The sequence below is a fragment of the Doryrhamphus excisus genome, linkage group LG2 (assembly GCF_037039965.1).
Source record: "Doryrhamphus excisus strain RoL-2023G ecotype Guam linkage group LG2, RoL_Dexc_Guam_v1.1, whole genome shotgun sequence".
NCBI lineage: Eukaryota > Metazoa > Chordata > Actinopteri > Syngnathiformes > Syngnathidae > Doryrhamphus > Doryrhamphus excisus.
This window is the reverse complement of record NC_136358.1, coordinates 20,442,498-20,469,432: the sequence shown is the minus strand read 5'-3', so window position 1 is coordinate 20,469,432 and position 26,935 is coordinate 20,442,498. Positions and strand designations below refer to the sequence as shown.

At 49.8% G+C, this 26,935-nt stretch overlaps 1 protein-coding gene across 7 annotated transcripts in view; it reads right to left on the bottom strand.

Moving 5' to 3' along the window:
- Window positions 1-26,698, bottom strand: part of ppfia2 (PTPRF interacting protein alpha 2) — a 30,852-nt gene extending 4,154 nt beyond the window's left edge. The window contains exons 1-27 of one of the 7 annotated variants that reach the window (XM_058077149.2): window positions 26,411-26,696; window positions 24,087-24,345; window positions 11,674-11,775; window positions 11,424-11,588; window positions 10,645-10,719; window positions 9,407-9,517; window positions 9,109-9,330; window positions 8,898-9,044; window positions 7,803-7,937; window positions 7,644-7,727; window positions 7,448-7,579; window positions 7,304-7,366; window positions 7,152-7,243; window positions 6,954-7,086; window positions 6,671-6,888; window positions 6,357-6,609; window positions 5,198-5,227; window positions 4,991-5,118; window positions 4,737-4,915; window positions 4,572-4,662; window positions 1,528-1,609; window positions 1,151-1,351; window positions 864-926; window positions 713-745; window positions 468-643; window positions 297-394; window positions 55-230 (exon numbers count right to left, since the gene is read on the bottom strand). In XM_058077149.2, coding sequence (XP_057933132.2) covers window positions 55-230; window positions 297-394; window positions 468-643; window positions 713-745; window positions 864-926; window positions 1,151-1,351; window positions 1,528-1,609; window positions 4,572-4,662; window positions 4,737-4,915; window positions 4,991-5,118; window positions 5,198-5,227; window positions 6,357-6,609; window positions 6,671-6,888; window positions 6,954-7,086; window positions 7,152-7,243; window positions 7,304-7,366; window positions 7,448-7,579; window positions 7,644-7,727; window positions 7,803-7,937; window positions 8,898-9,044; window positions 9,109-9,330; window positions 9,407-9,517; window positions 10,645-10,719; window positions 11,424-11,588; window positions 11,674-11,775; window positions 24,087-24,335 — 3,438 coding nt within the window. In that variant the 5' untranslated portion in view covers window positions 24,336-24,345; window positions 26,411-26,696. Of the gene's footprint in view, window positions 1-54; window positions 395-467; window positions 644-712; window positions 746-863; window positions 927-1,150; window positions 1,352-1,527; window positions 1,610-4,571; window positions 4,663-4,736; window positions 4,916-4,990; window positions 5,119-5,197; window positions 5,228-6,356; window positions 6,610-6,670; window positions 6,889-6,953; window positions 7,087-7,151; window positions 7,244-7,303; window positions 7,367-7,447; window positions 7,580-7,643; window positions 7,728-7,802; window positions 7,938-8,897; window positions 9,045-9,108; window positions 9,331-9,406; window positions 9,518-10,644; window positions 10,720-11,423; window positions 11,589-11,673; window positions 11,776-19,679; window positions 20,004-24,086; window positions 24,346-26,410 lie in introns of those variants that run through there. The other 6 variants (XM_058077150.2, XM_058077151.2, XM_078787832.1 and 3 more) reach the window with 6 other exon arrangements.
- Between the last annotated feature and the right edge of the window lie 237 nt (window positions 26,699-26,935).

Genomic DNA, 26,935 nt, shown 5'->3' with positions numbered 1-26,935 from the left:
ATCATGCCGCATCTATCAAGTCAACAATGTCTCGGGGGCATGGCCGTACGGTACCTGAGTGTTTTGGGTGGGGATCTGGAGGAGCAGTGCCAGGCTGCTGTAGTCAAAGTTGTCGTCCAGGGCGACCAGCGCTCCGTGCACGCCGCTCTCGTGCAGGATGTTGGCGTAGTCCCTCAGACCGATGCTCTGCACCCATCGGACCACACGCTCGTTGCTCCACACCAGAACGTCTGCAGGGAGGTCCACAAGGTCTCGTCGTTGGCCGCTTCTTTTTTTTTGTGGGGACGGGGGCTCACCTCTCATTTCGTGCTGGCTCGTCTCTCGCCGCCGCTCCAGCTCCTTCCTGTCGTAGTTGAGCTTCTTCAGGCCCATGATGCCGTATTGTAAACTTGTTCTGGGGGGCGATGGAAGGCATGGCAGTCCCAGAGGAAAGAACTCGATGTCATGGTCCATCTTAGCTTTGCTACCTGTGGAAGCTGTCCACCATTTTCAGGTGCACCCTCAGGTCCTTCTTGGTGAGGTGGTCCAGCATGCGGGCGTCCACCAGGCACTCCATGAAGTAGCTGCGGTACTGAGGTAGTCCGAGACTGGGCAGCCACTCGTTCCCGATCCACTCGTGATTCATGTCGCCGTAAGCCAGCGTCTAGGCGGCGTAAGGAAAAGATGGATGAAGATGAGCTACAAGATGAGCTACACGAGGCGGTCTTCTTACCTGGGCCCAGCTCCCCTCCTCAGACTGGGACTTCTGAAGCACCAAGGAAGGATGAAATCATGAAGTCATACCAGGGAGGTAAAGATCCTCCCACACAAACACACCAGCAATAAAAGGTGGCGGGATAGCGCTGCTGGGTGGGGGCACTGACCGTTTTGGAAGGGGCGGCCATGGTCTCCATCTCCTCGTGGGTCACCCATACGTTGCCGGACGGCTACAGGGGCGGAGCCGCATCGGCGGGCCAAGGTAGTGATGTCCAGCAGGAGGCGCAAGCAGTGTTAGAGAAGAAGAGCAGCAGCAGTGTAAGCATCAGTCGGGACCGCCCGCGGACCCGGCTTCAAGGGCGGACGACGGGACACACACACCACCGCTAGCATGCAATTAGTGCACGTGACGCCACCGCACACAAACGTGCACCCAGGTCCCGGTTGGACTCACAGTTCTGGAGGTGGGCGGCGCCGACGGGCTGGTGAGGGACACCATCTCCTGGATGGCCAGGCGGAGCTTGAGGCGGTGGAGAGGGTTGCTGATCCCGATCTCCCTCTGGATCTCCGTGTCGGAGAGGGCCGACATGATGGCGCCGCTCTTGACGTTGGCGCGGCACGCCGCCACGTACCAGGCCGGCATTCCCAGCCACAGCTGGAGCACGGGAACAGGAGAAGAGGAGGAAAAGACAGGATAAAGGCTTCGCTACATGGCTGACTCGGATTGGACGAGCACCGGGACAGGCTTCAATGGACGGCTATGGAGAACGTTCTCTAAAGTTCTAAAGTGAAACTACTCCTACATGTTGGACATCTTGAGGGACAGCTCACCTCCAGCCAGGCCACCACGGTAGGTCCGTCCCACTGGGCAAAAGGCAAGCCCTTCCTCCTGGCTTCTTCCAGCAGTTCATGCCTGAGGGACACACAAGCACAGAATGACCACGCAGACGTGACTCCTCCCCCAGGAGCACACCTCATCTCCGCCCAGAGCCGCAAAGGTCGAGCGTTTATCGCCTCCTTCCTGCGTGACCTTTGGCTTCTTATCGCCGCATTTCTGCAACTGCTTCTTTTGGTTCTCGTTGCTAATCTCCACCTGCGGCGCTCGGTGGACGTCCGCGTTCAAGTCCCTCCCACGGCTCCACTCTCGGCCAGTTTTTGAATAATGCAGCAACTGGTCTTCAAGATGCTCCACTTGGAAGCCGCCTACGCTCGGCCCCGGGCGCACGAGTGCCAAGAAGTGGCGCCCACACGCTTGAATAAGAAAGCATCTTCCCATTAAGACGGAATATACGTTACATCATCCTGACCTGACCGCCGACGAGCAGGGAAGATACGCTCGCTGATCAAAAGTATTGGGACAACCCCACAACCAATACATTCACCAATTGGTATTAAAGGGACCAATACATGTAGTATTTTGGTGTTTAAGGGGACCTACATGTGTAGTATTTTGGTGTTTAAAGGGACCTACACGTGTAGTATTTTGGTGTTAAGGGGACCTACACGTGTAGTATTTTGGTGTTTAAGGGGACCTACACGTGTAGTATTTTGGTGTTTAAGGGGACCTACACGTGTAGTATTTTGGTGTTTAAGGGGACCTACACGTGTAGTATTTTGGTGTTTAAGGGGACCTACACGTGTAGTATTTTGGTGTTAAGGGGACCTACACGTGTAGTATTTTGGTGTTTAAGGGGACCTACACGTGTAGTATTTTGGTGTTAAGGGGACCTACACGTGTAGTATTTTGATGCTAAAGGGACCTATACTGCATGTAGTATTTTGATGCTAAAGGGACCTATATGGCATGTAGTATTTTGGTGCTAAAGGGACCTATACTGCTTGTAGTATTTAGCACTAAAATACTACATGTAGTATAGGTCCCTTTAGCACCAAAAGGGACCTATACTGCTTGTAGTATTTTGGTGTTAAAGGGACCTATACGACATGTAGTATTTTGGTGTTAAGGGGACCTATACATGTAGTATTTTGGTCTTAAAGGGACCTCTACATGTAGTTAAAATGTAGTATTTTGGGGGACCTCTGATGCCTTTCAGATGTTTCAGAAGTTTCAGATGCATGTGGAAGTGAGCCCTGAAGAAGTCTGGGATGGTTCTAAACACTCGCTACCGGAGTTTTTTTTCCAACACTTCCTTATATGGGCGTTGGGTGGGACCAATCGCAGCGGAGTGGGTGGAATAAATGAAAACATTGTTTTGGAATAGGTGCAGATTGAGTAAGATCTAGAAAGCCTTGTGTGCGGGTTACTGTGTGTAGCTGCTCTACAGGAGTCCCCAAGTAAATACAAAGGGCCCGTTTCTTATTTTTCGGAAGCGCCGCAGGTCGATACTACCCCCCCCCCCCACCCTGAGATAAAAAGGGTGCTAGTGTGTGACGGCGTGGCAAAAGGACTTGAAATGAACTCTGAGGCAACAACCCATCCCCCGCTGAGTGTGTTGTCAGAGAATATGAGAATGGAGGACGCGGCGGTGGCGGGGACACATGGAAAGATGTTGGTCTTGTCCGTCCATGAGGCCAAGCTCATCAAGAGCCAACATGCAGTAGCTGGGAGAGGGAAGTAAGGAAGTAAGGAAGTAAGGAAACAGTTATGGCGAGAAATCATAAAAACAAAAGACACGTAAGAAATCCTGTGAGCAGACGATGCGGCAGGTTACGTCACACAAAGAAAGACAGTAAAACACCAGGAGAGGACAGCATTCCAGGAAAGAAAACCGGAGCGCTGCACACATTCCGTCTGGAGGCTTGCTGTAAGGTGGGAAGAAAGTCTTCACGTGGCATCAAAAGAAAGAAAGCCATGGCGGTCTTGAGGGGAGGGGGGTGTGTGGTGTGTGTGGAGGGAAGAGAGACAGGAAAGACGGCGGCATGACAGTGGACACACGGAGGTCACATCCTCACGACTTACCCGCTTCGTTAGAGGTGATGGGGGGGGGGGGGGGGGGGTGACGGGAGAGAAAATACAAGAGTTAACAAGTCAGTCTGCATTTCTGAAACAAGAAGACGGTAGCATGCATCCCACTCGCTAGCTTCATCCGTTGCCTTCACGTGGCGTGCAGCGGCGGAGGTTCAGGTTGCATTCAGGCGCCCCCCCCCCCCCCAAAAAAAAACAACAACAACAAAAAGGAGAGCAGAGCGAGCGGCGGTGGCGGAGCACGATGCTGAAACAGGAAGTAGAGCAGCAGGCAGACTGCTAGCATGCGAGGGAAGAGGGAGAAGATGCAAGAGTGCCGGTGGGGCCCGGACGCCGCTACGAGGAGGAAGTCCGAGCGGTGGGAGGAAGTGGAGGGCGCGGCCTCTTGCGAGCGACTACACGGGAGGTAAAGTTTGTTGGTCATCACAAGTCAAGTCAAACAGGAAGAAGGTTGCATTCGTCTCTTGGGCACGACAACACGCATTCATACACATACGCCACATGATGGCACAAACAGCAGCAACGGACAATGCCGCTAAGGCTAAGCCCCTCCCCCTTTTCAAAGATGTATCTATTCCTGCTGCGTGGTGGATGAGTGTGATTAGTACAAAGAAATATGCAGCGTTTGAGGCCGAAATTAAGCATAAGGATGTCTCACTGAAGTAAAAAAGGCATTGATTTGATGATGTGTAGTACACTAATGTTGCCCCATGCAGATTTTGCCCATTCATTATTGACAGCGTTGTCCCGTTGCATGTGTTTGTGTGTTTGTAGAGTCGGCCATTGTGTACCTAATGAAGTGGCCAGTGATCAAGTGTATTTTTTAGGCAAGGCCAGACATAACTAACGGATCAAGATCAGTTCCAGGCTCTGCTTGCTAGGAGAAACTACCCACATTGGCGTGTAGTTTCTCCCGAGAGAGTACCGTTTGTGTTTAGCGAGAACTTACTTCTTCTTCAAGCGGCGGTCCTTCTCGGCTTGAGTGCCCAGCTTACTGACTCCGACGTCCTGGCCCGCCATGTCCGGGTCCATCATAGTAGCTGCAGAAGGAACACGTACTGCTGATGAGCACCCTCCAGCTCGGCGGCCATCACTGGTGTCACAGACTGCCAACCTTGTGGATCCACCATGACGTGTCTGTGGGCCAGATGCACCAGTCGTCCCTTCTCCTTCTTGCCGAAGAGGCGCCCGATGGACGACTTGATGCCCTTCTTCTTGGGCTGCTTGTGCAGGGAGTCCTGGCTGCTGGCGACGCTGCTCAGGGTGCCGCCTTCAGCCTCCAGGGCGGCCATGCTGGAGACACCAAAGACCTTCAAGTGTTGTCCGGTTTACGGGCGGACAAAGCAGCTGTAGACGACTACCACGTACCCGCGGGCGTCATTGTGCGAGGACGGCAGCGTGTGCGTCATGCGGACGGTGCGTGGCGTGGGCGGCGGCGACGTCTCGCACTTGATGGTGGCCTTGTCCTCGCGGCCGTCTTCGTCCACCGCCGCTATCTGGGAAAAAAGACGTGAAGCGGTGAGAACCCCAGCGGGACACGCGTGGCGTTGGACCTAAGGAAGGCGGCATAGATACCTTTCTCCTGTGCTTCCGTAAATCGCTGGGCTGCGGGAGATAAAGATCAATATCCGTAAATCAGCCATCAATCACGCTGGACGTCATCCACCATTACGCTCATCAGCCGTTCTCCAATTCATCCACGGATACGGAGGGACGGATCAATAAACATCAAACCCGTGTGCTTGGAAAGCTGATCCCCGCCTTTACCGGGAGAACATCTTCTACTACGACTGCCTCGAGTATTCAGAAGCACCCAGTACACCCGGTACACGCAGTACACCCTTCCTCACACGTCACATTAAATCACCAAATGAAGTAAAATCCAAATGTAAGGCATTCAAAGATGGCTACCCCGGACACTAGGTGGCAGTACTGTTACACCGATGGAAGTACTGCACAGAACAGGAAGGAAAAATGTCTACCATATTGGCCAAATATGGAGTGTAGGGGTGACTATAGGGGTGTTACTGCATGACCAGAGAGCTCTGATCATGCTAAGAAGCGTATTTAGAAGTTCATTCATTTATTCATTTTCTACCGCTTTTCCTCACGAGGGTCGCGCAGGGGGGTGCTGGAGCCTATCCCAGCTGTCTGGGTCCACCCTGGACTGGTGGCCAGCCAAGCCAATCCCAGGGCACATATAGACAAACAACCATTCACACTCACATTCATACCTATGGACAATTTGGAGTGGCTAATTAACCTAGCATGTTTTTGGAATGTGGGAGGAAACCGGAGTACCCGGAAAAAAACCCACGCATGCACGAAGGGAGAACATGCAAACTCCACACAGAGATGGCCGAGGGTGGAATTGAACCCTGGTCTCCTAGCTGTGAGGTGTGCGTGCTAACCACTCGACCGCCGTGCAGCCTGTATTTAGAAGTAAGTAGAAAAATCTTTCATTGATGAATTGGGAATCCTACTTTATGGCTATGTTAGCATGTTAGCACTAGCATACCTGCTACAGGCTAACCTTGTGGTCACTGGTGGTCTTCCTTATCATCCAATCGCTTGTGGTTCTGAATCTACTCCAATAATTACAAGGAATGGAGGGGCTAATGAGGGCTCGGGGACGGGGGGTGGCAGCATATCGTTGGTGGGCGGCCCTGGAAGGTACCCCCATGAGAAGCCATGATGTACTGTACATGTTGATAGAAATATGAAATAGACGTACCAGCGTCATCACCCCCATACGCTCCATGTCGCGAGCAGGACTCCGGGGGTCCAGTTTGGGGGTGGAGTGTCCGCTGGGCGGGGACGACGACGCCAGCGAGGAGGCCGTAGCCGAGGCGGTGATGGAGGCGCCGTGGTGGTGGTGGTGGTGGTGCATCCGCGCCAGGTTGAGACCCTCCAGGCTGACGCTGGCCACGCGGTTCTCGATCTCCTCGGCCCGAAGCTCGGTGGACTCCTTCTCCTCCTGGATCAGCCTGCAGGGCGGAGTCAGTGAGGAAAGGTTCGAGCCGCTCCTAAGGAAGCGGGGACCAGTACCGGATCTCCTTGTTGATGGCGTCCAGCTGCTCCTGCAGCATCATGGCCAGGGTTTGTGCGTCGGAGTGGCCGCCAGGTGAGAGGAGGTCCATGGAGCTGAAGAGCGTTTCCCTGTCGTCGTCGTCGATGTCGGACATCTCTGTGTCGCTCTCAAAGTGGTGGCCCCCCAGGACTCCGAGCTGCTGTGAGCGCCACTCGTGCTCCCCCAACGACTTGGCCTGAAACACCAACACCGGTCAGAGCAACTTCTCCTCTAAAACATCTCAGACGTTCTTCTCCTCACCTTGGTTTCACGCAGACCCACGTGGCCTCGCCTGGGCCGGCGGATGACCTTGGCCGAGCGGTAGTGGTCCGACTGGGTCTCAGCCAGAGACCCCAGCGAGAACCGAAGCTCGCCGGACGTGTCCAGATGAGACCTGGAGGAGAATGTGCTTCAGAAAAAAAAGGAAGTCCACCAAGTCTGCAGAGTCAGCAGGATTACCGTGAGAGGGTCGGTTCTGTGAGGGATCCTGCCCTCAATCTGAACTGATCCAACTCCGATCTCAGCTTCTCTATCTCCTCGGCCAGGTGCGTCTGCACCAAGACAAGCGTCACATGATTGAGGAACGTCTTTCACAAGGACGTGATCTTTACCTTCTCATGTATGGACTCCTCGTACTGCTTCCTGTAGCCTTCGGAGTCCTGGATCAGCAGGTTCTGGAGACACAAACAAGGCAGAAGATGGATGAGGGCATCTCCAGTCAGAAGTGAGATGTTTGCGACGCTGCCGTCCCGAACCTTCTCCTCCAGCGCCGCCATACGCTCCTTCAGGTGCAGCTGCAGACGCTCGTTGGACTCGGTGAGGAGCCTGTCCACCGTGTCGGAGAGACGCTTGTTGTGCTCCTCGTTCATCTTCTCCCGCTGGCGAGCCTGCAAGGCAAAATATAGGCGTTTCCTTCCAACGCCATCGAACGCTTCCACCGCTTGCACTCACCCTGAGAAGCTCCTGGTTCTTCTCCTCCAGCTGACACTCCAAGTGCCTCATGCGCTCCTCAATGCTCCCGTGACGCTCCTCTGCCTGCACAGAAGGAGGAGGAGAAGCAAATCAACAAGCCACGTGGACCAAGATGGCGTCCGCACGGCTGTGGCCTACCTTGGTCAGGGCGGCGATCCTCTGGGCCAGCTCGGCCTCCACCTCCGGCAGCGTCTCGGCCTTCCTCATGGTCTGCTGGAGCTTCTGCTCGGCCAACTCCAGCCTCTCCTGCAGCTGCCGGTTCTTCTCCTCCATCTGTGGACGCACAGCAGAGACCAATGAAGACATTAGAAATGAGGAATGGATGGAAGCTCCTCCATGAAGACCTGCTGGACATCCTGGCTGGACGGAATTCAATAGCACCTTCTCTCCTTCTTATCTTCTAACCTCTTTTGGCCCCAAGGTGGCTTATTTTACAGTAATACTCAATCAAATGCAGTCAGTCATGGGCAGGCTGCTTCGGTTCAGTACAGTACAAAAGAATACAGTACAGTAGAAGACAGTACGGTACAGTACAGTAGAAGACAGTACGGTACAGTACAGTAGAATACAGTACAGTAAGGTATAATACAGTACAGTATAGTACAGCCCTGTACAGTAAAGCGCAGTAAAGTGCAGTACAGTATAGTACAGCGCAGTACAGTAGAATACAGTACAGCACAGGGCAGTACAGTATAGAACAGCGCAGTACAGTAGAATACAGTACGGTACAGTACAGTAGAATACAGTACAGTGCAGTAGAATACAGCACGGTACAGTATAGTACAGCGCAGTACAGTAGAATACAGTACAGTGCAGTAGAATACAATATGGTGCAGTACAGTAGAATACAGTACAGCACAGTACAGTAGAATACAGTACAGCACAGTACAGTAGAATACAGTACAGCACAGTACAGTAGAATACAGTACGGTACAGTATAGTACAGCACAGTACAGTTCAGTATAGTACAGTACAGTACATGTTCTACTGCTTAGGCAGACTAGGAAGCACCACATATGAATATGGACATGGACATCAATAAGAATATGAATATGGACATGGACCACAGCATCTTCAGGATTTCAGATGCTGCTGCAGATTGATGACGGAAATAAACTATTGCTCACAGAAGCTTGGGCTGTGGAACATCTCACCATGCTCCACGTGGAACATCCCACCATGCTCCACAGGACATTTCAACGAGAGAACCGACTCGGCAGAAGCTCCACCCACCTGCCTGAGGAAGGCCTCCTTGTTGGCCAGCTCGTTCTCCAGCTTGTCGTTGATGTCATGCACCGACGTGGACTCTCGCTGGGCGCTGAGGTAGCGCTTCTCCAGCGTGACGATGCGTTCCTCCATGTCCTCCTTCTGGCACATGGCCTGCACAAGGCACACAGTCAGCATCAAGCATGTTCTTCCAGGCTTTTGTAGGAGCTGTAAAGACCTCCTTGATGTCCCGCTGGTACTTGTTGTTCATCTCCTCGGACTTGATCAGGTCCTTGCGGGCCGTCTCCAGCTCCTGCTCCACCTCGGAGACGCGGGACGACAGCGAGGACATGCGCTCCTTCATCTGGGCCAGCTCGTAGTTCTGCTTCTCCAGCAGGTCCTGCAGCTCCACCACCTGGCTGGCCTCGCGGGCCGACTCCAGGGAGCCGTTGGACATCCGCTGAGGGAGGGGCGAGTACATCAGCATACACGGTATGTACTACACAAGTACCTGCAGCGTAGTACCATGTACACACCTTTCCGTGGACCTTCTGCTGAGCTTCTCCGCCCTCCAGGATGTCGTCGCCGCCGTCCCCCGACGCCACCTTCCTCTGGATGTGAGCATTCTGCTCGCGTAAGGCCACGATCTGCAGCAAGTCGTTGACTTAGCATGTCATGACACTGATGCTAACGTGGAGCGCGGCGGACGTCACGCCGTTTATGAACTTAAACACGCCCTGATGACGCCATGATGATGACCTTCTACACCTCCTTTCTTCTCTCCGCTCTGACTTGCTTGATGGTGCTGGTACTAGTATTGGTACTGCTACTGCTGCTACTACGGCTACTGCTGCTACTACGGCTACTGCTGCTACTACGGCTACTGCTGCTACTGCTGCTGCTACCGCTACTGCTGCTACTGCTACCGCTACTGGTACTGCTGCTACCGCTGCTGCTGGTACTGCTGCTACTGCTACCGGTACTAGTACCGCTACTGCTGCTACTGGTACTGCTGCTACCGCTACTGGTACTACTACTGCTACTACTGCTATCGGTACTAGTATTGGTACTGGTGCTGCTACTGCTGCCGCTACTGGTACTAGTGCTGCTACTGGTACTGCTGCTACTGCTACCGCTGCTGGTACTAGTATTGGTACTGGTACTGCTACCGCTACTGGTACTAGTATTGGTACTGCTACTACTACTACTGCTGCTACTGCTACCACTACTGGCACTAGTATTGGTACTGCTACTGGTACTGCTATCGCTACTGGTACTGCTGCTGCTACCGCTGCTGCTACCGCTACCGGTACTGGTATTGGTACTGCTACTGCTGCTGATAGTGGTACTGCTGCTACTGCTACCGCTACTGGTACTAGTATTGGTACTGCTACTGCTGCTACTGGTACTGCTACCATTACTGGTACTAGTATTAGTACTGCTACTGCTACTACTACATCAAATAAAAAGACCCTGAATTAGTGGTGAAAACATGACTGCTGAATAATAAAAACATGGAGGGTGAAGGACGCCATGACGGATGAAGAAGAGGAATACGGGGCTGGCGTGTTGACGTCCTGCAGGTGGACATCCAAAGCCAAGTCCTGCGTCTTTGACACATTCACAAATCAGTCTAGCGTGGACGTGTCTATTTCCTGAAGCGCCACCAAGGTCCGGCGGGTAGTCTGACACGCCGACAGCCGTGCCGTTAACCTTTCGCCTCCCCGTCCCCCACCCCCGACCTTGGGCCCTCAAGGACTTTAGGGTCTCTTACCTCCTGATTGGCTGCTGTAAGCTCGTCCTCCAAGGCGGACACCCTCTCCAACGACACCCGCAGTCGCTCCCTCACCTCCAACACAAACAACGATATTCACTCATGGAGCATGCTAGCTAACATTTGCTGTTCCGCTGCTTTTAGCTGGAGCTAACCAATAAAACTAGTAGGAAGCTGGCTGGACAAAAGTAGCTCTAAATGATGTTTCAGGCTAGCTAATGCTAGCATGACAGTTGCTAGCTTAAGTCCTTTGTGGCTAAAGCTACACTTAAACATCGTTAATCCATCATGATCCAACATCTTCTTTTGGGTTATGCTAGCGATATAAAATGCTTCTTGGAGAAAGATAACATTCATTTAAGCTAACATAACACTCGCTAACATTTTCTACGGTTAAAGCTAGATAGAGTTGAACCGTTCAATTACATTCAGGAAAATTATTATTTGTTGATATTCTAGCGTTAATCCATCATGATAACATCTTCTTTGGGGCTACGCTAGCAATATAAAATGCTTCTTGGAGGAAGCTAACATCCACTTGCTAACATTTTCTATGATTAAAGCTAGATAGAGTTGAAACGTTCAATTACATTCAGGAAAATTATTATTTGTTGATATTGTAGCATTAATCCATCAAATGATATATGTTTACACTTATTTAGGCTAAACTAGCTAAAACGCCAACATAACTTGCGTTAAACTTGAAAGAGTAGTTTCTAGTAGAGTATCGTGTTCTGGGAAAAGCCATGGAAGGGCTGGGAAAGGTTTTTTGTGTGCACCTTCTCGTCGAGGGCTTTGTGGTGCTCAAACAAGGACTTGAGGGCTTTGAGGACCTCCACCTCGCTGGAGACCCCCGAGGGCGACTGGGCCTGCCTCTTGACCACCGTCATGCGGAGGGAGCGCTCGTGTCGCGACACCAGACATTCCAGATGCTCCAGCAGCAGCTGCCATCAAAGCGAATTGGGCGCCGTTATTAACTGGAGCTAATTAGTGTGACTGGGATGCTATGCTAAGTCAGGCGGCGCTCACCCTGGTGTTGTTCCTCTCGGCCTTCAGCTCGGAGATCTCCTCTTCCTTCTCCAGCAGCTGCTCCCTGCAAGCGTTCAGCTCCTTGGTGAGTGCCGCAAACTCCTGACGTGGAAAAATAGCATCCTGTTAGTCTGGTCATGTCATGGTCCATGGAGGACATGGTCCATGGAGGACATGGTCCATGGAGGACATGGTCCATGGAGGACATGGTCCATGGAGGACATGGTCCATGGAGGACATGGTCCATGGAGGACATGGTCCAAAGAGGACATGGTCCAAAGAGGACATGGTCCAAAGAGGACATGGTCCAAAGAGGACATGGTCCAAAGAGGACATGGTCCAAAGAGGACATGGTCCAAGGAGGACATGGTCTAAAGAGGACATGGTCTAAAGAGGACATGGTCTAAAGAGGACATGGTCTGAGGAACGCTGGATGGAAGAAGAAGGAAGAAGCAGTCAAGATGCGATGGCTAGCATGGAGGCTAGGATGGATTAGCATAAAGACACAGCCTCAAAAGCGCTAATGACACGCCTTGGAGGTAGAGCATCCCACAACACTCCATCACCGTGGAAACACCCCTCCAGAGCTTGGTTACCATAGCGAAACATGTGACCTCTCAGCTCTGCTTTGCCCAGGAACAATGAAACATGGAAATATTGATCTCTTATGGGAATTCCCGACTAATCAGGAAGGTTTGGAATGTGAAGCCGGATGCCAGTGTCCACATTGTGCGGAATGTTCTCATGTTGGAAAGACAAATGATGACAAAGCTCTCAATGAAAGCACATTCAATTATTTAGCATCCGCACTCGCTGCTCTTTCCTTCCTGGAGCTTCCAAGGCTCACCTCCACCATTCCATCCTGTACTGCTAGGCCACGCCTCCTTCATTGCAGGCTTGTGGCACATTCCAAAAATATCACACCCGGCATTTTACAGGAAGGATGTTGAGGGAATGTCTTGGCTCCTCAACAGTGCCTGGAAGTCAGGAACGGACCCTTTGGATTGGCAGACCGGGGTGGTGGTAACCCTCTTTAAGGGTGACCGGAGGGTGTGTTCCAACTTTAGGGGGTCTCATTCCTCAGCTTTCCCTGGAAAGTCTATTCCAGGGTGCTGGAGAGGACCTCCGCTACAAGAGGTTCAATGCCGTTTTCGTCCTGGTTGCGGAACACTGGACCAGGAGTTTCCCCAACTGGTCTACACGTGCTTTGTGGACTTGGAAAAGATTCCTCTTCCTCCCTCCCTCCCTTCAATAAATGCTGCCAGGGCCTTCAACTCACCACTTCCTCCCTTCCTTCCTTCCTTCCTTCCTTCCTTCAATAAATGTTACCGGGCCTTGAACTCGCCACTTCCTTCCTTCGATAAATGTTACCAGGGCCTTGAACTCACCACTTCCTTCCTTCCTTCGATAAATGTTACCAGGGCCTTGAACTCACCACTTCCTTCCTTCCTTCGATAAATGTTACCAGGGCCTTGAACTCACCACTTCCTTCCTTCCTTCGATAAATGTTACCAGGGCCTTGAACTCACCACTTCCTTCCTTCCTTCCTTCAATAAATGTTACCGGGCCTTGAACTCGCCACTTCCTTCCTTCCTTCGATAAATGTTACCAGGGCCTTGAACTCACCACTTCCTTCCTTCCTTCCTTCCTTCCTTCGATAAATGTTACCAGGGCCTTGAACTCACCACTTGGCTTAACCTGCCGCGTGCGTGACTGCGAGCACACCTGTAGCTACGTGCTAAATAATGCACGGCGTTCTTTAAAATACCTTTACAGTTCAGGCTGGACTGCATTATTCACGGAGCTTGAAATGACGAGCGGAGTCACGGCAGCTGCAGCACTTGTCTACGCTGCGCTAGGCTAGGCTAGGCTAGCCTAGGCTAGGCCAGGCTAGCCTAGGCTAGGCCAGGCTAGGCCCCTTCCTGGGCCATGCAGGACCTAAATCAATCTATTAGGAGGATGTAAGGGTTTGCCATGCTTTTGTAAATAACCATTTCCAAATTTTTATTTTAAACATGTAGACATAAACATTGTGTTGACTTCGTGTACCCTAAAAGAACCAAACCGTGATCTTAAAAGTGAGGGCCGTACCAAACGACAAGCCATTCAAAACTACATAAAGAAAAATGCTGCCTTCACTTGCCACTTGTTTCTTAATATTTCTCCAAGCCTTTCTTTTCCTTGGGTGTGGCTCAGCAGAAGTGTCTGTGACAGACCCCCGTTTCCTTGGCAACCCCCGATGGAAGCCCAAAGCTTTGTGTTTTTGAGCGGGTGTGGCGTTGTGAGGGTGTTGGCGCTCGGCCTTCCAGCTGAGCTGTCAGCTCCTATTTGACATCAAGGAGGCGTTGCTGCTGCTGATGCTGATGCTGATGGAGAACCCTTCCAGATCCGTGCTGTACCTCCTCCAAGGCATCAGACTGACAACTCAGCTTGTGTTGCAGACAATCACACTCACGCAGAAAATAGCGCGTCTTCAGGCAAAACCTCCTTAGTCGCTCACAAATGGAGGCAAGTAGTCTCCCGGCACATGTGCCATGCCTAATAAGACATTGATCCGGATCAATACGTCCATCAAGCATAGCCAATGCAAACACATCCATTTGGTTTATACGCCTGCTGCGCTTCCACATCACGTTCCTGGTGAACAACTCTGCTAGCGGCTACGCGGCAACTAGCGCAGCAGGAAGAAAGCACATTACTGCAGTTTGCATGCACAGTACCCCCCCCCTTTATGGGGGCTCCAGAATATATCAATATTCACGAATGCAACATTTTCATAGTTATGGCATAGGAAACCTGTTTACAATCTTTTTTAAAACACTTTTTAACATCACCATGCAGAGCCCTGCAGACATGATATAACACCCCTATATTGTCACCTATTACCCAATACAGTAGACATAATCAGAGAACTGGTCCACTTAAATGAGTCTCACACCTTAGCAGTTCCTTGTTGTTTTCATCTGGACAGCTGACACGGATCTAGACCAGTGGAAGGATGACGGGGATCTAGACCAGTGGAAGTATGACGGGGATCTAGACCAGTTGAAGTGTGACGGGGATCTAGACCAGTTGAAGTGTGACGGGGATCTAGACCAGTTGAAGTGTGACGGGGATCTAGACCAGTTGAAGTGTGACGGGGATCTAGACCAGTTGAAGTGTGACAGGGATCTAGACCAGTTGAAGTGTGACAAGGATCTAGACCAGTGGAAGTGTGACGGGGATCTAGACCAGTGGAAGGATGACGGGGATCTAGACCAGTGGAAGTATGACGGGGATCTCGACCAGTGGAAGTATGACAGGGATCTCGACCAGTGGAAGTATGATGGAGATCTAGACCAGTTGAAGTGTGACAGGGACCTAGACCGGTGGAAGGATGACGGGGATCTAGACCGGTGGAAGGATGACGGGGATCTAGACCGGTGGAAGTATGACGGGGATCTAGACCAGTGGAAGGATGACGGGCTGCCCCCCTATTCTTTATGCTACAGCACATCCACACCCTGCCACGGGGGTCAGGGACCATACCAGACCCGCTCGGCTCTCTAATTAAGTTCCTCTCTCTTTTGTCTATTGAAGGCCTGCCGCCGTCTTTCAATCTGTGCTAAAGGTCACGTAGGACGCTGAGGCTAAAAGACCAAAACAACATTTCAGGAGTGCTGCGGATGAACACAGCCGCAGTTTTATTACCCTTGCATTATTCACAGGCTTTGTAATAACACTGCAACACAGCGGCCTGCTGAGGGCACGAAAGCTGCTCCTGAACACAACGCTCTTCCTTTCTGACTGCTTTAGCTTCATCCATCCGTGAAGTCCTGGAGGTGTTTTAGTGCCGACTTCATGTCGGCCTGGACGAGACATGGCCCCAGCGCCGCCTTTTCCTTTACGACACAAAAATGAGCAATAAAATTAAACGGCTGTGGAGGAGCGACGCATATTTCCACCCCCCGCCCATACGGGCCTCATGGGTGGGGCCCATCACAGCCCCAGCTCAATAAAGTCGGGTGGCGGCCATCTTTAATGACCGACCTGACCATGAACGCCCCACACCTGGCCTACGGTCTAACTACCAGGACACCAGCAGGTCACAGGAACCCTTCTTGGGTAATGTGGCTGTAGCGTCTTCCACAGCGAGGATTCAAAGACACGAGCAGAGCAATGGCTGACACGGCGACTCCGAGACGAATGAGAAGTGACAGGATGGGCTCGTGATCTTCCCTGTCTGCTGACTCACAGCTTGACACGACCGAAAGGGGATGCTCACAAGGACACACACAGGAATGAGACAATATTCAGTCCAAGAAAGCACACATCATGCTGGAATGAGACAACATTCATTCTATGAAAGCACAGATGCTGGAATGAGACAATAATAATTTTAAGAAAGCACACAAGGTGGAATGAGACAATAATCATTCTAAGAAAGCATGCATGCTGGAATGAGACAATAATCATTCTAAGAAAGCACGCATGCTGGAATGAGACAATAATCATTTTAAGATAGCACGCCTGCTGGAATGAGACAATAATCATTCTAAGAAAGCATGCATGCTGGAATGAGACAATATTAATTCTAAGTAAGCATGCATGTTGGAATGAGACAATATTCGTTCTAAGAAAGCATGCATGGTGGAATGAGACAATATTCATTCTAAGAAAGCACGCATGGTGGAATGAGACAATATTCGTTCTAAGAAAGCACGGGTGCTGAAATGAGACAATAATCATTCTAAGAAAGCGCGCATGCTGGAATGAGACAATATTAATTCTATGAAAGCACGCATGCTGGAATGAGACAATATTCATTCTATGAAAGCACGCATGGTGGAATGAGACAATATTCATTCTAAGAAAGCACGGGTGCTGGAATGAGACAATATTTGTTCTAAGAAAGCACGCATGCTGGAATGAGACAATATTCATTCTATGAAAGCATGCATGCTGGAATGAGACAATATTCGTTCTAAGAAAGCAGGCATGCTGGAATGAGACAATATTCGTGCTATGAAAGCACACATAGTGGAATAAGACAATATTAATTCCAAGAAAGCACACATGCTGGAATGAGACAATATTTGTTCTAAGAAAGCACGCATGCTGGAATGAGACAATATTTGTTCTATGAAATCCGAGTACAAAAAAAGTGTAGAGCATTTTCTGTGACGGCTAACTAGCCTCATTAGCTAGCTGCTATATGCCCATTCCTATGTTAGGAATGGAATATGTTCCACTCTATTTCAGACCAAGTACAGCAATGATGTGAGGTTTCGATGTCATATTTAAAGAATTTTGAATTGATGCGCCGTGCCGTATCCTGACATATGACGCTCCCCACACGGGGGTGGGGCTTGCTTTCGAAAGCGTACTCATCCTTTTAATCGGTGTGGAATCCATCAAAGTGGGTCAAACTGCATTCCCCATCTGCCCTGTGCAGCTTTAAATGCAGCGGGGCTGATTAAAACCACAATTCTCAGCGTGCAGCCACACGAGTGAAAAGACCAGCGGCGAGGCGACGTGCCGCTAGTTAGCCGCGTGTCACGCCAAAGGTCAAAGTCTTCAATCTGTCACTCTGTCTCCATTTATCATGTCTGCCCTCATTTGCATACGGCCACCAAGCTGCCGTCATTATACAGAAGTAGGCGGGGCCCGGGCCAGACGGCTGGAGCACTAAGCGGGCCGCCGTCGTCGTCGCCGCCACCGCCACGTGCACGGCGGTCTGATGTGTGTGCTCGAGCGACAGCCGCTGTTTGAGGCTTAGCCACAATGCAATGCAAGGATGACGCTCAAGGTCAAGGGGACGAACGAGGAAGCATTTTTTTCCAGCCTGGAGATACCCTGTTGGTCAACTTGCTCAACTGCACCAGGAATGTCATTAAAAATGTTGCCAAGCGAAAGCCTCGCGTGCCAGCCAATAACGAACGCATCCCACAGCATTTATGCAAATGAATGCTAGCATCCAACCGAGGGGGAATGGAGCACGTTGGACAGCGCCATCATCGCCATCCATCCTCCTGCCAGGGGGAAGGCTAACGGCTAATGGCTAACACAGATGGTGCTTTAGCTTAGCTTTGTGTAAGTGCCAGCTTACACAGATATTCTTTTGTTCCCCCGAGAATTTGGCGCTACATTTTTTCCCTTTCGGGATTTGGCGCCATCTTCTGAGCCTGCCGTTGTAATCATCTGTTTGGCTAGCGTGTCCTTTTCAACATGTTAGCATCAGTGCTTATCTTTGCTATGCATGTTCCAAGAATTAGCGAGCAAAGACTCCCTGGAGGGCCCCGGAACTGCCCGTCACGTCTCCCAGATCAAAACAAGCCGCCGGACATCCCCGCTTTGTGGTTGGTTCATTGGTTGACGCCCTCCACCCCCGTCATGTGATCAATGGAAGCTAATTCAATGATAAGTTAAAGCGGCTGTGTGAAGCTGGCATGGCGGTGACCGTCGGGGACAACCCCCCCCACCAACACGCCTCTTGAGGAGGGAGGCGGTGTGCAAACACCCTCCCCACGCCAGACGTGTCGAGGAGGATCATGGTGTGATCTCACCATGCAGCTGTGTCCAAACGCAACAGGAAATATTGCCGTCGGTGTTCCCTACCACTTCCGCAACCTTGTCTTTCCTCATTGCTGCTTTTGTGCAGCATTTATGCTAATAAACATGAAAGGCTTTACTGTTAAACAGCCTGGATGGCCACCTTTAACCAGATGCTCACTAAAGGTCCATCTGCATTCATGCATACATACAAGGAAGCATCTAAGGACATGAACTCAATATTAAAATAAGATCAATAAAAACACTTTTATCACTTGGATGCTACTCCAAAAATAATAAACTACTAACTTTTTAATCCCTAAATATGAATAAATAATCCAACACACACAGACACACAAAGGAAAAGCAATCAATACATGGTGACACGTGCATCAGTGGCACGCATCCCCACACAGATCAATGCATGCACCGTCAAGGCCCCAAAGAACCACAGCTAGGCTCTGGGGTTCTATGACTTCAGGTAGCATCCGTCTATGACCTCAATTAGCATCTGTCTATGACCTCAGGTAGCATCCGTCTATGACCTCAGGTAGCATCCATCTATGACATCCATTTGTGTCACCTCCATTAGCATCCACCTACGACCTCAGTTAGCATCCATCTATGACCTCAGTTAGCACCTGTCTATGATCTCAGTTAGCACTTGTGTATGACCTCAGTTAGCATCTGTATTCGACCTCAGGTAGCATCCATTATGACATCCATTTGGGTCACCTCAGTTAGCATCCACCTACAACCTCAGTTAGCATCCATCTATGACCTCAGTTTGCATCCGTATTGGACCTCAGGTAGCATCCATCTATGACATCCATTTGGGTCACCTCAGTTAGCATCCGTCTACGACCTCAGTTAGCATCCGTCTATGATCAGGTAGAATCCATTGATCTATGACCAAAGGTACCCTCCATCTATCAGGTAGCATCCATCCATCAGGTAGCATCCATCAGGTAGGATCCAGCCATCAGGTAGCATCCATCCATCCATCAGGTAGCGTCCATCCATCCATCAGGTAGTGTCCATCCATCAGGTAACATTCATCCATCCATCAGACAGCGTGCATCCATCCATCAGACAGCGTACATCCATCCATGAGGTAGCATCCATCCATCAGATAGCGTCCATCCATCAGGTAGCATTTATCCATCCATCAGGTTGCATCCATCCATGCATCCATCCATCCATCAGGTAGCGTCCATCCATGCATCAGGTAGCATATACAGTCATCTCCTTCCATGAGACTTTCCCCAGAAGTGGAAAAAGTAGAAGTGGGTGTAAAATAAGAGAGTTTGTTTTGAAATGAAAAGTGATCAAATATAATGAGAAGGTAAAAAACGAGGAACTGAGGTTGCTGAGATGTTTTCTTAATATGACGAATACTCTTAATGACCGGGGTTACATTGCTTCCGATGCCAACATTTCACAATAAAAGCCCAGGTGCCGACAGCGCCACTTGCCTGGAAGGTGTAGAACCTGGTCCCGTTGGGCGGGTGCGCCTTGGGGGTGTTGCCCCCCGCGCTCACGTCGGAGAAGATCATAATCGGCACGAGCCCAATCCACACAGCTAGACCGTGGAAAACACGAGAAGCGACGCTGCGCCCCCCCACGGCATCGCGTCCGGCAAAGAGAGAAGCGAGGTTGCAGAAATGCTGACAGCGAGAAAGAAAGAAGAAGATGCAGCAGCTAGCACCCCCCCACGCGCACGCGCTGGGGGGCACAGGACAGCATCCACGCCGTCACCATGCTGGCACCCGGACCCCACGCCTACGACTGCTGCTCCCTGTCGTGTGCGGATTAACACACACACACAACCCCCTCCCCCCCTTGCTCACCCTCCGCCCCCCTCCTCCACACGCACCAATCAGCAGCGAGAGCATCCAAACAAGAAGATGCGGAGGCATTCTGCTGTACAGCTTGTCTATTAATACTCACGTATACAAATACACAATACCACTGGAGGGAAACCTAGACAGTATCCATGGAGTGGCATGTTCGATGCCTCAGCACTAGGTGGCGCCAAATCCTAACCCCATTTAAAGCAACAGCAAACCTGAAGAAAGCACATTCCGGAAAAGGACAACAGATAATATTAAATATTAAAACAAAAAAAAATCAAAATCACATCTCATTTGCTTGAAGTGATTATATAAAAAAAATTGTATAATATTATTTATGAAATACAACGTCATGAGGAATATTTAGGCCTGAAAGTTTGGTTTGGATCAAGTTTGGTTGAAAGAATTGACGCCCTCTTGTGGCCTTCCTGATTACGACGTGTGCCAATTAAAAACAAATTCAAGCAGTAACCATAGCAACAGCCCGTTTCCAAGAGCAATTGGCAAAGCTGTTTGTAATATTCATATGATCTGATTTGCTTGTGTAGTTCATGAACGCACCACCAGAACCATCAGTGTTCCCTAAAGTGGGCAAGCTGCCGTCTGAAAAAAAAATGTCTGGGTGGATATTGACGCCATCAATCAAGCAGGAGTTGAACATCTTCATCTTGTTGACGTTTTATTTGCAGCGCGGCGCAGCACAAAGCCTCTTCTTCCTCCCACGATTGCTTCCGACTTGATTTGCAAGTTCAGCATCATGGATCATGGGAGCGCCTTCATAAGTTCCTCATTAACGCCCCCATGCCTCACCCAGACACAAATACAAACACCTTGGGACCGGAAGGCAACGCTCCCCGAGCCCGAGAGCCGGGAATACAAATCCACTTGACTGCCAGACAGCTTTAACATACTCATGAAGCAACTGTGTTGCGTAAGAGCAGACATATTAAACATTAATACTTCACACATCTTACACGGGGATATTATTTTCTCATGACATCCATTCTTCACTGACACATTAACACGCACAACATCACCCGTGGAGCAAGCATGGAGTGCTTTCAATGATCGGGGAAATGTCTACATCTAGCGGTTGACATTGGTACTGCAACAGCACCACTTAACAAGACACTATATAATCCATGCGAACACTCATTGTTAATAAACGGAATGCTTTGGTAGTTGGAACATAGGAAACAAGTTTATGACTTTCTAAATATGTGTTTAATATTATTAGAGCGTGACGGTGAGCATTATAGTCGCTTTAACACTCTTCATGTTCACATTTGCTCAGGCTACGGGATCATTGCAGGGACAAAATAGACTCGCCGTGCTAGCTAGCATAGCAAGCTAGCGACATAACCAGTTAGCCTCTCCAGTCTACGGTATTGTAAGTTATAAGCTGTTTTGTAGCGGTATTGTAAAGTTAAAACTTGTTTCAATAAGACTAGGGAAGGAGAAAATGACAACGAAAAATTAGCACTTCTAATCAGAAAAAACATTTTTTTTCCATAGTATGACGATATTGTCGTGTGGATGCATGTAAACAAACCTAACGAAGTATATCGCTGTCTTACTATCATCACTTTAAGGCCTTTTGCCACATTTGGAAAAATTAAAATGTAAGTGTTATTAAATCTATGTCAATGATGTGCAAATAAAACTAGCTTCGGATCAATGCCGGTCATTGGATGTAGTAACATCATCTGACCACAAGATGGCAGCAACCAACAGCGAGACAATGACTAACATCCCCAGACGCATGTCTCAATTTCATAGTGTTCCCTATTTGTGCAATTATAATAAAATCATTTTGAGGAGGAGCTAGTGAATCAGGGGGGCGGGGCTTGTGGATCATGTGATGCCAATATCACACAGCACTGATGTTATATTGCATCTTGCGTTCTCTGTGACGCACGTCCTACTTTTGGGTGGGAATACTCCAAAAACCAGCTGACTGTGGACGTGTCACATGACACAATGTGTGGAAAAAAAAAAGAAAGAAAAAAAGATGGCAAGTTGAAAATAAAACACTTTGTTGCTATTTTTAGACCCTCTCCCGGAGAGAAGATAACAGGATGGCTTGGAAGACAAATTGAAATCAAAACAAGGACAAAACCATGTCTGGTGCACCCATGTGACCTTTCAACACAGGCTAAAAGGCCCGGCTGTAACCCGGGGGCTCCACACACTTGGTGCCAGCAATAGGGTCCCCGGGACAGCTCCTGCTTGGGACCCCCACGCACGAAGGGCGAAAAGCGATCAGTTAAGCGAGGCGGCGTGTGGCGAACCACAGCTACACGTTTACGTAGCTGTTTACGTTTACGTCCGTGGGCTTGGTTGGGATTGATGTCAGGAGGAGGGAGGTGTGTTTACTAATCCATCCTCCAGGGGGAGCTGTGACTAACAGGCTCTCTAAAATTAGCAACGTGAAAAACCCTGAGATTCCAACATCATCAGGTTAGACCGCTGATGCTCACATGTCGGGGCCCAACGGCGCTCGTCCACACGGCCTCTTTGTCGCCCCAAACAATGGCAACATTTTACTGAATGGCCTCAAGCCGAGACGGCGTGATCAGGAGGACGGGAGACTACAAAGATTGTGGAAAAACAAGATGAGCATGAGTGGAAATAATCCAACAACGACAATGCTTAACGGATGTCTAACACGGTTTCAATACATTCATATGCGTTAACTGTTCGATGGCCACAGTTAGATCGCAGGCCTGTGAGAAAGATGGTGACCTAAATTGCTAAGTATTAGCAACGCTGTTTTTCTTGAGGACATGTCCATCAAGGTTCGCGCTCCGTCACACTGGAAGACGGTCATGTGATGCTGAGCAGCTGAGCAGCCCCGAGGGTCTTCACAGCGCGCGGGAGGGGGAAGTACAGTAGGAGCGGACCGCTCGGCCATGTTGGGTCCGCGTTCTGTCCTTGTCACGCACCCCCCCTCCGTGCAGGGCTGCACAGTGGTAGCGTCCCCCCCGCCGAGTCGGCTCCTTACTTAAAGCGATGGCAGCATGAGCTAGCCCGCGCTAACAATCACTTTTGTTCAATGTTGGCAGACATTTGTCAACGTGACGCCGCTGCTGCTAGCGTTAGCCACAAACAGCTAATCTCCGGATGGGACTCTATTCCTTTATGAGGAATAAATACAACATTTTTGTAATAAATTTCATTTTAGTGGGATTAAAATGAAATTTTATTTTGGAATAAGTAAATTAAAAACGTGAATAATATTTCAATATAATGTTTTTTGTATTACTTATGCTAAAGTTTATATAAAGTTATAATAAAAAATGTGAATAATATTTCAATATAGTGTTTTTTGTATTACTTATGCTAAAGTTTATATAAAGTTGTCATAAAAATGTGAATAATATTTCAATATGTTTTTTGTATTACTTATTATGCTAAAGTTTATATAAACTTGTAATAAAAATGTGAATAATATTTCAATATGTTTTTTGTATTACTTATTATGCTAAAGTTTATATAAACTTGTAATAAAAATGTGAATAATATTTCAATATGTTTTTTGTATTACTTATTATGCTAAAGTTTATATAAACTTGTAATAAAAATGTGAATAATATTTCAATATAATATTTTTTGTATTACTTATTATGCTGGTTTATATAAAAGTGTAATAAAAATGTGAATAATATTTCAATATAATGTTTTTTTGTATTATTATGCTAAAATTTCTATAAAGTTGTAAAAAGTTGATTTTTTTAATAATAAAATGAGCTGCAGAATGAAGTGTTCTATTCATATGAAACATTATTAAATAATCATATGAAACGTAATTAAATATTCATAGGAAATGTCATTTAAAATATAATTTCTTCTCATTTAAAAATACATATTTTGATTTGAGGTCTTCCGTAAGCCAGTTATTTGAAGAAGGCCATGACCTCGTGCAACAGCGCCTCTACAGGCCGCATGCCAATACTGCACCACATTTAGCCCCAACTGCCTTGACAGCACCAATAGCGGAGCGAGAGTTGAAAGAGGAAGGCGTGGTACCTGCGGCAGGGCGGAGCTGAGCTGCCTCTGCAGCGAGTCGCGGTCGTAGATGACGTCCTGCAGGTGCTGCTGGGCCAGCGCCAGGCTCTCCTGCGTCTCCCTCAGCGTGTCCAGGAGGCGGTCCCTCTCGTCCAGCATGTTGACCATCAGCTGCTCGAAGTGCGAGTCCGGGTCCGACGAGCCGCCCTGGGAGCCGCGCTGGCTCAGCGCCGTGTCCTCGCTGATGGTGGGCATCACCTCGCACATCATCTTGGCGCCCCTGAAGGCGCAACAAAACAGGAAGGATAAGTCAACGTGCTAGCACCTTCTTGCTAACGTCCATGGCGGCCCTTAACAGCCAGCATGTTGGCCCCACAGTCAGGAGATGTGGAAGACTTCCAATCTCCTGGTGGCCATCTTGGTGTCGAGTCTGCATCTTGTCCCTGTGTGACATGCATGCAACATGCATGTTGTTCATGTCCACACGTGTGGATGTTCAAGGATCCCACTGATGGGGTTCCGGGCCTTTTATACTGAATGATGCTTTTATGTTCATGTCTTCTGTTAGCATGACTACTTTCCCCGGTGCTATCAGCCTGTGCTCTGTTAGCAAGAACGAGTGAGACATCTTTGGGTCTGGCCTACATTTCACGCCGCTGGTGTCTAATGGACCCGATTGCTGGCTGGCGTAATAATCTGTGCCGCCATGGCCATGCCGGAAAAGAAAGCTTTCCCCGAGAGAACCGGAATCATCTTTGGAAACTACCAAAATGGCCGCTCTAGTACCAACAATACACTTCTAAGCTCCACCATCATCATCTCCACCACCACCATCATCATCTTCACCACCTTCACCACCACCATCATCTCCACCACCACACCATCATCATCTCCACCACCACTTTCACCACCACCATCATCATCTCCACCACCACTTTCACCACCACCATCATCATCTCCACCACCACTTTCACCACCATCATCATCATCATCATCACCACCTTCACCATCCTCCCCACAACCACTTTCACCACCACCATCTCCACCCCCACCAACATCTCCACCACCACCATCATCATCTCCACCTTCCCCACCACCACCATCATCTTCCCCACCATCATCTTCACCACCACCATCATCATTATCTCCACTACCACCATCTCCACAACCAACATCATCATCTCCACCACCAGGTCCACCTCATGAAAAGCCATGTTCTGGACACCCTTGGCAGGGTAATAATAATAACAACAATAATAATAACAATAACAACAATAATAATAATAATTTGTGGGACTCCTGCCAGGTCCCCACTCAGAAGACGTTTATCTGTGTGAAGACGAGCTGTTGAACCCGAAGGCGTGCCAACTCCTGCCGTGGCTTTTCTTGGCATAACTTGCAGGCGGTTGACATTTCTATCTCCTTCAACAACCTCGATAACTGAGGCTTTGCTGCCATACGCCATACGCCATCACCCTTTGTCCCCAATCATGGCCCTCGCCGTCTAGGAAGAATCCATCTATGTCTCTCTGAGACCAGCTCATGGCGGTCTAACGTCTACGTGTGTTTCTGTGAATGGTGTAGTGGGCGCCCACTCATGGACACCAGCCTGCCAAGAAGACGAGCAGCCAAGTGGCCCAGCCTGACGCCATCACATAAACTATCCGCTCTCAAAATGCTCTCCTGATGAAAAACATGGCTGGGGTCAGAGGTCGCCTTCTTTCAAACGCTGAAGGTACGCTCATCTCCAGTCCAACATACAAGCGCTGTGTAGTACCGTGGCCACCAGGTGGCAGTAAGGACACCGAACGTGAGCATGTCACGTTCCACGGGTACACTTCTCCTCACATCCTGTGTGGAAGTGCTACCCGTGTGCTCACCACTAAACCACCGCGCCGCTCATAATGAAAGCATCATCCCTTCGGACATTTTGGACAATTCCGGAACACATCAGGAGTCTGTGTGTGGATGAGTGTGGTGTGGAAGAATACTTCCTGTGTAGTGTCTCAATAATGACACAAACACACACATCAAACTACACACTAGCTGTGTGTGTGCAAAGCGAACAAACCAGATGACGTCTTCGCCTGCAGCCATTCAGCCCTCCGGAGCATGCGTGCGTGAGTGCGTGCGTGTTCATTCATTAAAGCACACATCGGCAACCTGACTGTAGTGTGTGTGTGTGTGTGTGTGTGTGTGCGCGTGGGGGGGGCATCCTCGGCCATTGTCTCAAGTGCATTACATCATGCCCCCCCCCTTCCCTGCAATGTCACGCACGCACACAATCACCTTGAGCGTCCGCGAAACAATGTAGGTCAAATGCGCGCGACACGCACACAGCTCACCTTTTCTCCCTGCGCGTTCACGAGGCTGATGACTGCGGCTTCCACGTACACGCACCTTCCTCTCCAAAAAGCTCTCCCCCCCCACCCTGTCGATCAGTCAGTGGTGGGTCCGCGCGGCGGGAAGGCGCGGCCGGCCCCCCCTCATCACCGCTGCTGCTGCTGGCATGGTCACGAACACGCGCGTGCCCGTGCCCACGAAGCCCACGACATTTGGTTTCCGGTGCTGCACGCACGCGCGGCGATCACGGCGTCATGGCGCGTTCGCTTCGCTGGAGGAAGAAGAGGAGGACGATGAGGAGAAGAGCAGCCGAGATGGGAAAGACCATTGAGGAGAGCTGGGGGTGGGGGGGGGCGTCTTAAAGTTGCAGCTGAGCTTTATCTTCCTCGTTAAGGCTCTCCACCAATCAGAGCAGGAGGAGCGCCAACAATGCTAACGTGACGATGCTAACCGTGTAGCATCTTCTGGTCGACTGGAAGACACGTGCACTTACTCGTCTGTTTGTGTGTCTTTCGGTTGCCGCGGTA